This window comes from Solea senegalensis, linkage group LG6 (genome assembly GCF_019176455.1).
Source record: "Solea senegalensis isolate Sse05_10M linkage group LG6, IFAPA_SoseM_1, whole genome shotgun sequence".
NCBI classification, from domain to species: Eukaryota; Metazoa; Chordata; class Actinopteri; order Pleuronectiformes; family Soleidae; genus Solea; species Solea senegalensis.
The window spans coordinates 8,262,943-8,279,451 of record NC_058026.1 but is presented as its reverse complement, the minus strand read 5'-3'; the positions used below and the strand labels follow the sequence as shown (position 1 = coordinate 8,279,451).

The following is a 16,509-nucleotide window of genomic DNA, read 5'->3' as shown; positions in this document are numbered from 1 at the left end:
AGATAATTGAATTTTACAGTACTGTGCAAACAAGGGCAGCAACAGCTCTGTTGTATTTATGTCTGCAAAATTCTGTGACCATTTGAAAGATACCTCAAACCTTCCTCCTGCAGGGACTTAAACTTGGTGCCCACTTCAAGGGAGAGAGAGACTGCTGCAGAGGCAATTGTCATTAGGTCCCCTGTCTATGACTCAGGGAGCTCTTCAAGAGAAGCTCTTCAAGAGGAGCTCTTCAAGAGGAGCTCTTCAAGAGGAGCTCTTTAATGCGCTGCTAGCACCCAGATAGCAAGACGCATAGAGTAAGGTGCGAGGTTGGAGATGATGCCCAAATGTTCCGAGGAGAATTTTTTTTTGATAGATTTAAACTTAAATCATGTATGAACTTAAATGCATACATGATTGGTACACTAATCCTCGTGTGTGCGCAGCTTTTCATATACCAGTCTTGTAGTATATATGAAAATAAGTACCGGTTTTCATTATGAACTGGTATACCGCCCAGCACTAGTTTGTTACATTCAAGCCAATGTCGAATGATTTTAAACACTGCTGATTAAACCCATGAGCTACATACCACTTTCTGTGTATTTTAGAGAAGCATGGTTTTGTTCTCATGTCACCCACAGGAGGTGACTTCTTTAACATCACAACTGATTTATATTTTAAAACGATGCCCAGCCATCATACAGTGATTCCGACAATACCGTCCGACAATAAACATTTATTAAAAAGGTATTTAAATTAAGAGGAGTTGAAATCTAAATAATACAAACATGCAACATAAATAATTTTTACCTTGTTGGAGTAGAACAAAGTTTTTTCTGTAAGGTGTACAAAATGTGTACAGAAATTACTGTGGAAAGGGAATTAACCATATTACCCACATTCAAGAATAATAACATTACATTACATGTCATTTGGCAGCCGCTTTTATCCAAAGCAACTTACAATAAGTGCATTCAACATAACAGCATACAATATTATGTGAGGTGCCAGGAGAATCTGTGACTGCCATGCTTTACACACTGATCATCTTGCTACTCTGCTGGGAGACCAGACCAGACTCTGACATGCTAGGCCAAGCTGTATCCCCTCAGGCTGTTGACACCGCTCCAACAGACTAGATAAAAAAAGAGCCAGCTGAGACGACCAGACACTGGCAGCCTTTCAACACAGCTGAGCAGGCGAGCGTACACACAAATACACGCTCCCTTCGCTTCACTGCTCCCATTCAACCCACCCTCCCTCCCACTCGGACACACTTCATCTGGTAAGACAGTTGCCACCTATCACCTTGCTGCTTGGCTACCAGGCCAGACTTTTCAGTAGAGCTACAGCCTCTTTCTTCCTCACTGCGCTCGTCCTCTGTCATTATAACTGATTAAGTGGTTTACAATACCTGCCTTCCTCTACATGACTGACAGGGCAAGCAGCCGTCCAATAAGACAGAAAGTGAGGGGGAGTGTTCGCACAAACACAATCACAAAAGGAGCAAGAGGCATGAAGGAGTGACAAAAGCATCTCACTGACAAAGATGTCAAGAAAGAGATTTACAATCTGCGATTAAGGCACAATAGAGGAGGCCACTCACAACTATCAGGTCTTGTGGCTTTCTGCTCTTGAGCTGTTGGTGACATGATAATCACAACAGAACTGAGCTTACAACACACTCAATCACTTTCCTTTTTGAGTAACTTACAGGCAGTGAAATATGGCTTTTTACTGATTTCCTGTGAAACCACAACAGTAGTAAGCATAGATATGAGAAGTCAACGCCGCAATTCTTTATCTCGGTCTCACACCCACAAACACACTTGGAGTCAAGTGTGGCCAAGAGAAATCTTAACAATGAGTGAGCAGCTGACACACATGTTTATATAAATGTACTGTCTTCATTACAGTTTCAACCAATCATAGAATTGAGAATAAGTGAATATTATCTGATTAGCTGAATAATCACTTCAATAATCAAAAGTCAACTGATAAAATTGTTGTTATTTTTGCCCTCATACTGACACATGACCAGGCCGACTACTAGAGGGACTGTTGTTGACAGATGGCTCATGTTCATTTGTGACCACTGTTATGTTTTTTCACTCCAATAAACAAATCCTATAAATTATAAATTGTCAATTATTTACAAATGACTGGATACAGGGCCTTATTCCAAATGATATGATACACTGCAGGCCCAACATCTACAGGCACAAACACTACACAAGACTGTTGATGGAAATGCAGCTGTAACTCACCTTGTTCATGTTGCCTGCTTGTTGGGCTGCACTGAGGGTGGCATGAGCTCCCATCTGCTGCCCTCCTTGGCTTATTGTCTCTGCCAAAGCACTAGCTGGTCCCCCTGGTCCTGTTGTGCCTCCTGGTATCTGTCCTTGATATTGCATGCCTGCTACTCCTGCTCCTCGTCCTCTCCCAGCTCCGGGTCCGAGACCACCGTTCATCACCTGCCCAGCTTGGGGCTGCCCTCCCTGTGTAAGTAGCCCAGCGTGTCCCTGGCTATTGTTAATCATGGCCTGGTTGAAGCTGGCTGTGTTCAAGCCCATTGTTGCAGTATTATTGTTGTTATTCTGTCCTGCTATTCCAGTTGGTGTTCCTGCTTTTTGAGCCTGAGGGGATGGGTGGTTGTTGGGGGAGCCTTGGCCAAGGGGGCTCTTACCCAGCGATGTGCCCAGCTGAGACCCCATACCACCTTGCTGAGGGCCAGCCGAGTTCAGTCCTGTGCCTGCAATACTGGAGGTACTACCAGCTCGAAGGAGCTCCGAGAGCTGCTTGTGCTTGGCGGCAGCATCTGGAACACCGGTGGTTCCACCACCACCAAGGCCAGCAGGGACACCACCTGGCCCGCCAGCTCCAGGACCAGTCCCACCATTTGAAGGCATCCCACCCATCAGGCTTAGATCTCCACCATTGGGGATAAGTTCGTCTGGGAGGTCATTCTCTAAATCATCCCAGGATAGTGATCCCAGATCTAAGAGAGAGAAAAAAAAGATAGAAAAATAAGTTTGTTACAGTGAAAAGGATGCTGATCTACATTTCAATAATGTGTCAGTGGGTGAGGAACAGTTCCCTAAACCATGTGGTCCATGAAATTGGCGCTACACAGTGGCCTTAGACACAGTGTGATAATAAAAGTGCTGCTTCTGGTTGACAAATACAATGTGACAACGGAGACAAATCCAGCAGCACTTGGAGTTCCTGCTGGGTGGTGGAGGATTATTTGTGTCACACAATTGAGAGGTGTGAGCATAATGTCGACTGCCTGTGGAGTCATGGTTTGTTAAAGAAAGTGATTGCAACAGCCCGAAAAATTGAGGTGTGCTCATCAGGGCTGTCCCCAAACACAAAAAACAACCTGTTTGACTAATCAATTGGTGGGACTTAATTAAAACTGTCTGTCTGGGTGCTGTTGTTTGTATTTGTTGTGGTTTGAACTCCATCATTATTTCTGTGAGTATTACCATTTGAATTTAGCCACACTGTGTACAACAATTGTGACCCCAATCACTGAAGTCTCTAGTGTGCCGGGAAAAAAAATATTTTGTGATTGGTTGGCCAACCGGTGTCCTTGCCAGACGTGACTGCAGAGCAAAATCCAATTGCTGGCAGACTCGGCTAGGTTTACCCAGACTAGCATCTCTTCACAGTCAGCATCCATATTACATCAGTCATCTGCAGTGTTTGATTCCTGTTTGACAATTACTAGCCCATTTTGAAATGATTCTCAGTTTTGGTGGGGTCATGTCACATTTGATTTTTAAATTTAACAGTAACAGTGCATTGAAATTTGTTCTCCCTACAATCCTCTGCATTTTAAATGCTCTTTTGTTCTAAATAGATAGATTACATAATTGTGGCTCAATATGTACCACCTGTTAAGTCACCAACGCAGCTGCCACAGTAAATTCCATGCATTTTCCTAAATTTGTTGAATGACTTATATGATAGTAGGTTAACTGTTAACAACTTAGTATAAACAGCATGTCTCTTTTTTTCATAAAAATTTTAAACATAGAACATTAGTGGCACGTACGTATGAGATCCTAATAAAACAACGCTGTTGCTTGAAAAGGAGAGTTTGTCATGGAGGACACTTTGACAATTTCGATGCTAATAGCTGATTGTGAAAAGTAGTGTTCCGCAAGCCTTTAGCCACACTTTCCTCTGCCCGAGTTGTGGTGCTGTGTTCCACCAAAGGTGCAGCTCAGAGGCTGCTACAATGTTCACTGAACCATCAATAGCAGGTTCTTTCTCGTGAAAATGAGCATTCCTTTTTCTTTTCTCATCCACAATGTTAAAGACTGTGCTGAACAGTCTCTCACTTTCTACACTAGTGTTGCTTTCATGCTGTCAGCTAGAAGTTTTTTTTGTCTTTGCAGTGCATCAGTCAAAGTCAGCTGCTTTGTCATCGTGTCTCGTTCTGTTTGTTTTTACATGAACTCAGCATGCTCTTTAGCGTGATGCTTTTGGAGGAGCTTCATTAAGTTTGTAGTGTTGTATTTCGATCTGGCTAGTTAGTCAACATCAGGGCCAATATCCAATATCAATCAGATTGGGGCATCCCTAAACATTTGTGCTTTGGTTGATGTGCACTCTCTGCTGGTATAAGCTGAGGCCACACCGTATGCGAGGACCAGGGAAATGACAGAAGTTAATTAAAGGGGACATATTATACCCCATTTCCCCCATTAAAATAGTTCCCCGGTGTCCTAATGAACATGTCAGTGACGTGCGTTGGTCAAAATACCATACGGATGAAGCACCATAGCAGTTCAATAACCCTGCTAAACCCGCCCCTTTCAGAAAGCTCGGTTTTCGTGCACGGTCCCTTTATATGCAAATGAGACACAGGCAAACACACACCCACTTCTTCCAGGGTGTTTCTGATTTGTCCTCTTTACAGCGCTCACTCGCTCAGATTCTGTTCTCTCCGCTCCATTCGTCCCCCCCTCCCTCCACTAGTTCTCTGACAATATCAACATGGCAGCGTGCGCAGAAAACAGCGAGAGTGCCGTCACAGGAAGAGACGTCCTACATAAGGATCACCGCTGATCGCCAGCAGCGCGCGGCGAGTTGAATAAACTGCCGCTGTATGTGACTGTATCAGACCGGTGACTGTGCTCCGGAGACCTCACCACCGCTGTGCTGTCCCTATGTCTTTTTAACTGATTTTCACAGAGAGTGCAGCACCGCTGATCGTCACCGCTGATCGCCGGGGCGAGCTGCATAAACAGCTGCTGTATGTGACTGTATCAGACTGTGCTCCGGTCATGGAGGATGTACAGAACAAATATTTTTAATTAGGACGTGTCAGAATTGTCAGATATGAGCTCTATGTGACCTTTTCTTAACAATGTGTGTGTTTGTACGTGAAATACATTCGCTGACTAAATACGACGACCACTGGCCGCAGTGACCACTGGCCGCACTCTGATGCAAAGTTTGTGTAAAACACTGTCCACTGTGCAGCCACGAACAGCACACTTGTCCCTCCGCGTTGACATAATACCGCTCTTCCTCCCTCGCCTGCACTCTCGCAGGGACAAGGTGGAGCTAAGGTGGAGCTCTTGAAGTAAACTTACTGGTGGGTGGTAACCCACCAGGGACAGCTGACTGGTTGAGCAGTTGCACACTGCAGCAACTTGAGTTTACAACAATGACACTCCATGTTTGTACAGAATATTGATATAAATGCTCTGGTATCAAAACACCTTTTCAACATCAATCATTTTAGTCACAGTTTAACAACATGTACACAAACACATGCTGGTTCAGCTAAAAAAAAGAGCTGGTGATCCCCACCTTTCTCTCGTAGCAATGCAGCAGCAGTGGTACAGATGACAGTTTATTCTTCTTTCTCTCTAAACCTCAGTCAAGAATTTTATTTTTAATAAATATAATTATTTACTTTTAATAACAGTTTTCTAACAACGGTGTAATGTGCAGCTCTGTCAACTAGGCAATTTTGAGTATCAACTTGTCAATCAATAGCAAAATGATCAGGTAGATCAGGACATTACTAAGTGTGATATTTTTGCATGACAGCGCTACCCACACCTCAAAATTATGATGTTCTCAAATGTCAATACCAAAATGTTAATGATATTTAATATATAGTAGATATGAAAAAAGGACACTAAAACCATTGAATTCGTTTTTGTATATCCTCGAATCAGAGGCCTTAGAGCTTAATTGCGATTAATTGTTTCAGCTCTTAAAGGCCTTTCACTGGTCAACAAATGATGAACATGGCTCTGGTCTTATGTTACAGGATGGGAGAGGTTAAAGCAGAGCAGGCAGAATGAGGCAGTCACTCTCCCATCTGCTGCTGCTGGATATCTTCATTGAGATTCAGTCTGGATCCTAACTTTTAATGAGGGCACTGGGCCTATGCCGAGTAAACACAGCCTTTAGGATCTGCCTTGCTACCCGCTGACTGTCCCGAGCATTGGGTAAAGCAGGTGCTCCACAATGTAGAGGCTTGCTGACCGATTAAAGAATCATCCATCATTTCCTCTCAGCCCTGTCCTTCTAGCCAGCAGTGTCATGAATGCGCATTGAGCAGAGGCAAGTACAGCCGCATGTCTTGTTCGAATTTCTGAATGGACACATACAGACACAAGTAAACAGCGTGTAACCTTGCCCCAAGGCTCCTTGGCTGGAGACCAGTAATGGAAAGCTATGTTTTGGTTAGGCAGTGCCACATGCAGTCAGGGGAACCCCAACCGAGGGGAGGGGTGGGGGTTTACAATTAATGCTTCAGCTTTATGCATGTTTTAAACTTAATTATCCACAATAACTGATTGACTGCCACAGGGCTCTGTAGTATTTCCTGTTATATCCCCCTGTGGCTCCTGTCTGAGTTAGTGGCTATAAATACCTGCAAACACAGCTCTAGCAGTGGTCCACAATGGAGACATCCATCATCTTGCCTTAGGGCTTAGTGTCTGACCCTGAGGGACAGGTGCAATCACATGCAGCCTTTCACTTAATGTTCAGTATCACACTAGGGAGGGGGTTTGGTTTAGGTGTGTGTGTATTAGGGCTGCCACTTTTTGATACCATGTTCAGATATCTGTTCGAACTTGAAAAGCAAAGTTTCAAACTCAAACCTTTATGGCGTGTTTTCACCGGCCCGACTCGCCTCGCCTCACCTTGGCGCGGTTACTTTTCGTTTCCACTAGCGATAGTACCTGGTACTCTTTTTAATACCTGCAATACTATGTGTGACGTTGACAGACTGCCGGCCACTGATTGTTCAGAGTGCTGTCAGGTGCAAGACATCCAACACAAGAATCATGCCGAACAATACTGAACTGTAGGCGAGTTAAAAAGGCTAAACAATCCTAAAAATGTGGGTTAATCTCCAACAATTACCAGGGAAATTTTTTAAATCTCAATATTTAACAGCACTGCGGATCACAATTATGTTCATCATTTCAGTACAGTGACTGTGTAAGTATAATCTGCCTGGGAGAAAATGTAGTTCGCTGGCATGTTCAACATTTTGACAGATGGCTGCCCAAAAACAGCATAAGAAAATTAGTTGGATTTCCAACTAATAATACCAAAAAACTATTGTTAAAAAAACAGCATTAAATCCAGGAAAATGCATTCTATCAATGGCACAGACAAAAGCATTGAGAGACATCTAAGGAAATTACCACACCATTATCATCAAATTACCAATTAGACCATACAAGGTAGAAGAGTCAGTGAGTGAGTGAGCTACCTAATCAAGCAAAAAAGGATTGTGGGTAGTGATACATCACCCAGCTCCCTTTAAATACTCCTTTGCTCCACCTCATTTTTTCTCAGGGTTTTTCTGTTTGTCCAAAGACAAGAGCATAAATGGCTCAATTAGCGTGTGCGTCATGATCTTATGGTGTATTTCCACCGGCTTCTACTTGCCTCGTCACCGCCCAATTAGGTTGCATATCCACTACAAAAAATACCTACTTAATGTGGGCGGAGTCATCATTGCACAGCTGAGTGAAACTGCACTGACTTTGTTTTATACACGACACACACACGAGTGACTAGTGAATTTACACCAGACCCCTGTAGTTGTTGGAGATTAACCCACGTCTTAATGATAGTTAAGTAATTTTAACTTATCTACAAGTCTGTGATGACACTCGCGATCGCCGCCGCTGTCCCTAAATATACCAGACTCCTCTGTTAAATATAGAGATTTCCCTGGTAGTTGTTCGAGATTAACGCATTTTTAGTTTGGCGTTGTTCGACTTGATTTGTGTGTGGGACATTTAACAGGAGTATTGTGTATTTGGCGACTGCTCTGCTGAAAGCCACAATCACATGGCAATTTCATTTACTGAGTCGAGGGCTCTAGGACTGGGCAATATGGATTAAGAATAATATCCCAGTATATACGGATATACCCTCTGATGCAGCCCTCCAAAGTGCTCCTTATTCTCATCCTCATCTATATCTCCCATCTTAATCATCATATATACTATATACAGCAAATCATCCTACAACTGTACTTCTGAATGCACATGACTACATTTTAACGAAAAACAGCCACTGTTCCAAGTACAACGGAGTGACTACAATGTCAATACATCTTAATAAAACATATTTGCACAACTAATGACGGGGGAAAAGGGAGTTTAGGAGGGTGACATATGGTCTTAAATGGAAGACAGGGAGCACGTGTTTGTTCTCTGCCTTAACAACAAAAGGAATCTCTCCAACACAAAAACATCACAGCCACCACAAGCATACAGTATATGCTTCACAACGCACACAAGTATGCAAAGCACAAACACTGTGCTACACACTCCTTACACCAGGCTCTACTGCAAGAGGTAAAGGCCAAAGGTCGGGGTCATAAGGGTACAACTCCCAAAGCACCAGGCATGGCAGTAATGAAAGAGTCTAAGCCAGCTCTTTATCTACAGTAATTTACAGCTAATGATAGTGTTGCCCAGTGCTGTCCCACAGGATCTGTTTTAAGACCCAGTTGTAACTGGCAAAACCTATAAAGACCAGGCGGGGCAAGTTTAATGATTGATCACTGCAGCCATGTGGTGCCTTTGCCATACAGTGCGAGAGGTGTTATAATTTATTGTTATTGTGTCTGTCTGTTGAGAGGCTGTCCAGCTTTTTATTTCTTGTAAACAAGATAAAATAACTTGAATAAAACACAACACCCATGAAGAAAATTAGCTTTGCTACAAATACATGTTCAAACAAATATCCAATTCTGGGTTTTATACATGATCGGTTATGGGTTCTTCAGCCTTACAGTATTAGATATGGTTCAAAAAATACTTGTGATTATGTGTGAATAATGAGAATCACATTATAATTAAAGCTACAACTACGCAGTAGGCCTAGCCACCATTGTCAAACTTGATGACTCAGACTCTAACTCAGGCAACAGGGACTTAAAACAGTTTTGCACAGTATTTATTCAATTTGTGCATGTATGACAGTGCAAACACATTCAGTTGACTGTTGAGTGTGACACTGCGCTGGAGGCTGCTATCGGACGTAGGGCTAGACGATATGGACCAGAGGTTTTTTCTCTTTATTTTTTTAGCTAAATAGCAATATATGACATATATATATATATATCAACAAATGTTTTTCAGTTATGAAATAACAAAAAGACAGTTATACGTCAAAGGTGCCAAATATCACACAGGCCAAATGTCACATGCACTATTATTACTGACAGTTGCCCAGTATCAACCAGTGTTGCCAATTCCTCACTAACGAAAGTCACTATTGGCTGTCCTTGAGGTCACAAAACGATGCCATTGCCTACTTTGCACAATTGGCCATGTATATGTAATTGTGATGGACACTGGAGGAGAGAGGAATAACTTTGTGGAATAGACAAAAAGTGAACGACAAATGAACAAGAAAAACAAGAAAATGATTAACAAGACCAGGACGTTTGCTCTGAGCAGCAGCAGCTGTGCGTGTGTGAAGCCTCTTCTGGTTGCAGACCGGCCGCGATGCGATTTTGTCCCACCCTCATAATTTATTAGTTTATTTGCTTTGCGCTTGATGGCCATGGGAGGGTGCATTATAATTCGCATTTCCGTTCCACCCAGTCTGCAAATACCTTTAGAAAGATATGTGCCTTCACGTCATAGTCTCCATAAGTCTCCAATAACACTTGATTTGGTACTAGTCGCTTTTTTGAAAAAGGGTCAGTAGAGGGTATTGCTGGGCAGGATGACCAAAAATGTATGTCACTAAATTTTTCAAAATTATATCGGTTTCACTGTATTTGATGGTATTTTCATGCAGGACTGGGTGTTAACCTAATTTTCTAGTAATTTAGAGAATAGTTACTGCAATAAATTGGCTTAGAATGACCTATTTTACTGCCATGATGAGTGAATGTTTCATTCTTGTCGTAGGCAGTCCCCCTAGCAAACGCGTATTTGAGTGACATTTGACTTGTCTTTTGTCTTGCAGTGCCAACGTTACCTGCAGACATGGACGACGCAGATCTTAGTTTCATGCATCCTTGATATTTCAGGACATGACGTTTTGTATCCTACACACTCGCCAGTATTGGGGTATATGTAAAAAAAAACATTGGTATGAAACGGTATACCGCCCAGCACTAGTAGAGGGGTCTGACTACTTGCTTCATATAGCAACAAAGTCTTTAAGTTGGCAACACTGAAACTCTTTCAGATAAAAATGCTCCTTGATAAAATAAAATAAAGTATGTTATTGTCCTGTACAACAAAACATACACTGTATACATAGCGACGTAAATAATGTTCAGGTGCTCCTCAGACACAGCGAGCTGCAGGGCTCTCTTGTCACACCCAGGGATTTTAAGAGGCAGCCCGTGGCCAAGTGGAAAGGGAACTTGGAAGCCGGAAGGTTGTCGGTTCAAGTCCCCACCAGGTTGAAAGGGCTGGGGTACCCCTGAGCAAGGTAGCCAATCCCCATTGCTCCCTGGGCGCTACTCAGTGTGGCAGCCCACTGCTCCTAATTCTAGGATGGGTCAAATGCAGAGAAATAATTTCCCTAAGGGGATTAAGAAAGTATATATTCTAGTCATTCTATGTGCCTCCCCCTCTGCAAAAATCCAGCTTTTATCTTTATATAAAACAACATATTCTAAAGAGTACTAAACTCAGTGAGTTTGATGTTGGCAACTGAAACTGCAACTTTACGCTACTACTGCTCAACGAGAGAGAGAAAGCAAACAAGCGAGACCAATATACTGAATGCAGAGGGCGAGAACCATATCGGAGCAGGGAATCAGACACTTAACACATTTTTCTTATCATTCCTCAGAGGTTATTGAGCATTACTAGCTCACCGGTGTCTGTGTCCGTCTCCATGTGTTTGCTACATGCATGACTTATAGTGAGTGGGGGAGGGACGGGTTGTGCTCACTGTTCAGGCTCAGGGAGAAAGTAGGAAAGAGGCAGGCCAGGCTGAATTTGAATGTGAACCAGAGGGAGAGGAGAACTGGCTACTCTTAAAAACTTGATATATCGTCCAGACCCAATTGGAAGTTAACAGAGCCATGTCCATTATGGATGACTTCATGGCAAGAGTTGCCTATTTTGTTTAAGATATGTTGATGTGGTGTCTGCAGTTATTGGGCGTACACTATCCAACAAAAACACCACAGATAGTACATCAAAATACAACAGAGTGAATGGCACACCTGTCAAAGCCTGAGTGGTCCACATCCACTGCAATGGTACTACGGAACTGGCATCATGGCACAGAACGGACTACAAAATTTGACTACTTAACAGCATATATCAGTTGCCACTTGCTAAAATGACAAAGCAAACTAAGTTACACAGGTGGAGGTATTTATTTAGTGGATGTCATGGCAGAGGCAGCACAACAACCGAAAAGGGTTATGGTTTTGTCAGGAGGAGAAAAAGAAATGAAAGCCATAGAGTGATAGAGTAAGAGGCTGGGGTGAATATTGCTTCGGCTATCACTCACTGGGGTGAGCACAAAGAAGTAGAGGGATAGCCGACCAATGACAACCTGGCACTGTTACTGTTGGACTAGTAAGCACACAGTGTTTGCTTGCCAACTTCATCTAGTGCTATTGAGGTGGCTGTGTGTCAGACCATGTTATTGAAGTCATCTATCTTCCATATAATATGCACATGACTACATCATTGCGCAAACAGCAATGTATTACAGTACAATGAGCAAAAGGTCTCACATAAAGCACTATCGTTCACTTGTTGTTTTTTCGGAGTTAGTTTTTGTTTTCTGATATCTTGACACATGAAATGATGCCATCATTTATTTAAAATGCTATAAAATACGCTTCAGAGATTGCCAGTATTGTTGGCTTGTCAACAAATGTATGCGTTATCGTGGCAACAGACAAAACCATTTCAAATAAAACTGTAGGGGGACCCCAAGAGCAAATCCTACAATGTGTTACTTTAAATGCCAAAACTTGATTTGATGGGCTAGTGCCTGTGCTGGAATATTTGAACAATGTGATTTAATTGTTAAGAGGAAACGAAGCAACAGATCCACAATGCAATTCAGCAATGTGTGACGCCGACGCATTAAAAGAGAATCAGTGTTTCAGTTAACGTTTCCACTATGTATGCAAGTCCAAAATCACACGCAACACAACCAGAGCAACAGAGAATGCTTTTCCTGTCTGAGGGAATGGCAGGTCTGTGACAACTTTGACTCTTTTACACGTGTCCTTTTGTTTAAAGAGCAAGTCAGTCATTAGGATCATGATGTGTTCTTTCCTTTATCCCTGAATTGCCAGGCAGGAAAATAAGGAGTTACTAAGCAGGACAACAGAGACATAGTAACACTAACCCAGTGAAGCTCATTTTAACTTCATCAGCCTTGTGTCGGATGCAAAAAAAAAGAAAGCCTGTTGGTTAGAGTGTTGTACAATTTGCACTCCCATGGACCTGAGTTGCAATGTAGCTCACAGAGAAAGAGCATTATATGATTCTCTGTTTTGCATTGTTTACAAATTAAACAAATGTTTCTTGTAGCATCTGATGTAACAATTCAAATGTTTCTACCATTATTACAGCAGAATCAACGGTTTAAGAAATTAGTCCATTAAAAATTTTAATGTGAATAAGTCAATATGCAACTCTCTCTTAATAGATATTTTGACAATAAATTTACAGGATTTCACTTGGTGCTTCTGATAGAAAGATAGAGTGAATGTGCAAGAGGGAAGAGTGCTGCTCACAGCTCTTCATTGAGGCAAGGACTCACAACACAAAGTTATACGCCATGTTTCCATCATGATACAGGTCAGTGTTGGTGCAGTTCGGTTTGGTCCAGTATGGTTTGAAAGGGTAAAGGCCCTGAGTCAGGCTTGGGTTTTCAAGAAAGGTACCTTCACTTGGTAAATGCTGTGTGGGCTGTGTCCGACAGCCATGTCAGCAAGATATGTTGTGTAAGGAGGACATCCAGCAACTTTGTATGAGAATAAACTGTGGGTGTTGAAGAAACACTGGTCGCAAGGGAGTTACATTGTTCTGTCGCCCAATCAGCTGACTGTCAGAGCCAGCCTTGCTCCTTCCAGACTGTACCATACCATAAACTCTTGGAGTTTCAGTTTCAGGACCCTATGGTTGGGGTCTGTTATTTTGACTGCTGTTAGTGCCAAAGTGAATGAAATTCCTATCCACACAGAAACAGAAATGTTTTCTTTGTTTTACGTGAATCCACCCAAAGATATGTGACAGGGAATGCAAGCGAGAGAGATGGAATTATGACATCATAATTTTTCCAAAGTAGTGCATTGGTTGTCTACAGGAAAAAAACGATGTAATAAAAAGTTAAGTCGATTAACCTAGACTAATTTTCATGTGGACAGCCGTAAAGACTCATTTGTCAAGCAGCCAAGAAGCTCATATTGCCTAATAATAGATCATCTATCAGAATATGTTATGTCTTAAGAAAGGTGTTTCAAAAAGGTTATGGCTTACTTAAGCCCTCTCAATGGCGACTAATACCGAACACAGAAGTAAAATTTCAAAGAACTGCAGCTATGTTAAACATTAGTGTGATTTTGGAGACAACTTTACAATAATTATGTAAGGGAGACCACATCATGAATGTTATGCATGTGTCACACCAGTTTTGCTACCCTCCTGACTCTCTGCAGAACAACGTGCCAGCTTCCAACATAGGACTAATGATTACTTCTTCTTTCAGAACCAAGCACAAACTTTACAGAACAGTTGGCTTGCACAAATACATACTGTATCCTCAAATTGACGTAAAGTACGATGTGCTGAAAGTGAAGCAGGCTGGATGAATAAACCCAAGCTCCACTAAAGCAGGGACTGTCAAAGAAATACGTTGCTTTTGGAATGAGGTCGTTTTAGTGGCTATTGTTTATGCTACCGTTTGTTAGTTGTGCTAAACTGCATTGTTTTTTTTAGATCGTGGAGGTGGAAGCAAGACTCTAATTAAACCAGCTTTAATACACACCCAAAAGAAGTGTGCCTAATGCATAAGCATTTGAGTGTTCGGGGTAGGTCTTTGAAATGACATGCTCACCACAGAACCAGACCACAACACTGCAACGAAACCACACCACCTACAACCAACAAACTGAAACGATAACCCTCAACTGTGCAGCACGGTGGCCAATGGATTAAAGAAACAACGTCGCAAGGGGATGTAAAGCACATTGTAAATAAATAATGCTGGTGTTTACATGTGCAGACAGTGTAGAGGCCTTTACCTTGTCCATCAGACGTTGACAGGGCAGGTGAATTCAGCTTCGGCCGCTTAGAGCTGGGAGGTCCGACGTCCAGCAGGTTTTCAGCCATGGTTATCTTGTCCGACTTGTTATTTATGCTGATGCAATTATGATTTCCTTAGGACATGGAAGTCGTTCTGTAGACCCGAACCTTACCGACTAGCACATTAGCGAGTTGACAGCCTGCTAACGTTAACTAACTGGCTAATAGCTAGCTAATTGCCTGCTACTAGCTAAGTTAACTGTTAGCGTTAGCTACTCCTTGCTGCGAGAGTCTGTTTCTTTCAAAAGAGATGCAATAGCGCCCCGCTTCGCCACCGCCATTCACCCCATGATAATCCAACACCCAACACCCACATCATTATTGTTAAATGCCGCAGAATAAAATATTCCCCATGTAAAACCCGAACTTCAAAAGACAATCCGGTAACATCTGGTGTATTTCTGCACTGCGGGGGGGAGTCGTTATGTCTATATGTACAAAGTGCCCATTATGCGTGACGTAAAATTTCTTCATGCAAAAATCGCGCGAAGCACCACAAAAATACACAACTGCACAAAAACGTCGTATTTTTGCAGATCACTTCGAAAGTCAGGGTCTAGTCTTCGCCTGTCCACGGTAAACAATACTGCTCCCAAACGGCGACAGGGGCTGAATCGCCGCACTCTGAAGGGGAAATCAGATATACGGAGCGTTTCTGCCCAACGACCACCGATCCAATTCCCGTTTTTTCCTCGCAAAATGTCTCCGACGCGATGTTTCGATTTCCTTTTCAGGGGAAGGACGCTCTCATACCGCAGAAATTATGTTCGATTTCTACGTTAAAGCCAGTGTTGGACCGAAATCCCAATTCCGAGCCACGACAAGATGGCGGCTGTTGATTCCTTCGATACAAAAAAGTTTTTTTTTTCTTTTCCAGATCGGCTGTGGAGGGGGAGGGGCCGCACAATCACGCCCTACGTGAAAACACCACTTCTGTTAACCACTGGGGGCGCTACTGTACTGTCACAGATCCGACCTGTACAGTCAGTGATGTGGAAATTATTACAATTCACATAGGAAATTATATATATATTTATAAGCTCCCAAATATAACCAAAACAATATGTACACAATACAGTGCTAAATGAAAAAAATATTTAGTCAAAACAAAATAATCAAATTCAATAATTATGGCAAGCACATTACAAAAGTAGGATTCTTATCATTGAGATTGAAGTAACTTAATTTACTTATTTCCTTTTGAATCACATTACTGATTATTATTTTAGTGCATTCTATTTTTAGATAACACTTCTCAAATTTCTTTTTGTTTGCTGCTAAAAAGGAATAAATACAGATATCTCCATGAAGTTATTCCCTTGTTTAGGTTCCAGCAAAGACTTTTTTGTCATAATATGCTGAAGATTATCACTCAGTTTGCTGGCTGATCTGACTTCCATCCTCCTAACATTGAGGGAAATTCAGTCTGATCATCTGGCTGATGTGCATATACAGTTTCACAATGCACTTGAACTTGTTTTCTGCTTTGAGATTTATTTCTCTCATACTGGAAAGAAAAAGAGAGTAATAAAATAATAACACTCAAAAAGACACACATTGAATCCGTTTGATAATATGTGTCTCTTTTCATTGTTTTTTTCTGGCAAAATCTGACTCATGCACATGTATAAAAAAAAAATCATATGTGACATAAAATGACTGCATATGTACAAACACTGAGTGCTTTGTGCAAATGTGTACAGATTATGAT

The 16,509-nt window shown here is 42.1% G+C and overlaps 1 protein-coding gene across 5 annotated transcripts in view; it reads right to left on the bottom strand.

Annotated features, from left to right (window-relative positions):
• crebbpa (CREB binding protein a) overlaps positions 1-15,656 on the bottom strand; it is a 36,668-nt gene extending 21,012 nt beyond the window's left edge. For all 5 annotated transcript variants that reach the window (XM_044028633.1, XM_044028634.1, XM_044028636.1 and 2 more), the window contains exons 1-2: positions 14,738-15,656; positions 2,253-2,983 (exon numbers count right to left, since the gene is read on the bottom strand). In XM_044028633.1, the coding sequence (XP_043884568.1) occupies positions 2,253-2,983; positions 14,738-14,825 (819 nt within the window). In that variant the 5' untranslated portion in view covers positions 14,826-15,656. The remainder of the gene's footprint in view (positions 1-2,252; positions 2,984-14,737) is intronic.
• Between the last annotated feature and the right edge of the window lie 853 nt (positions 15,657-16,509).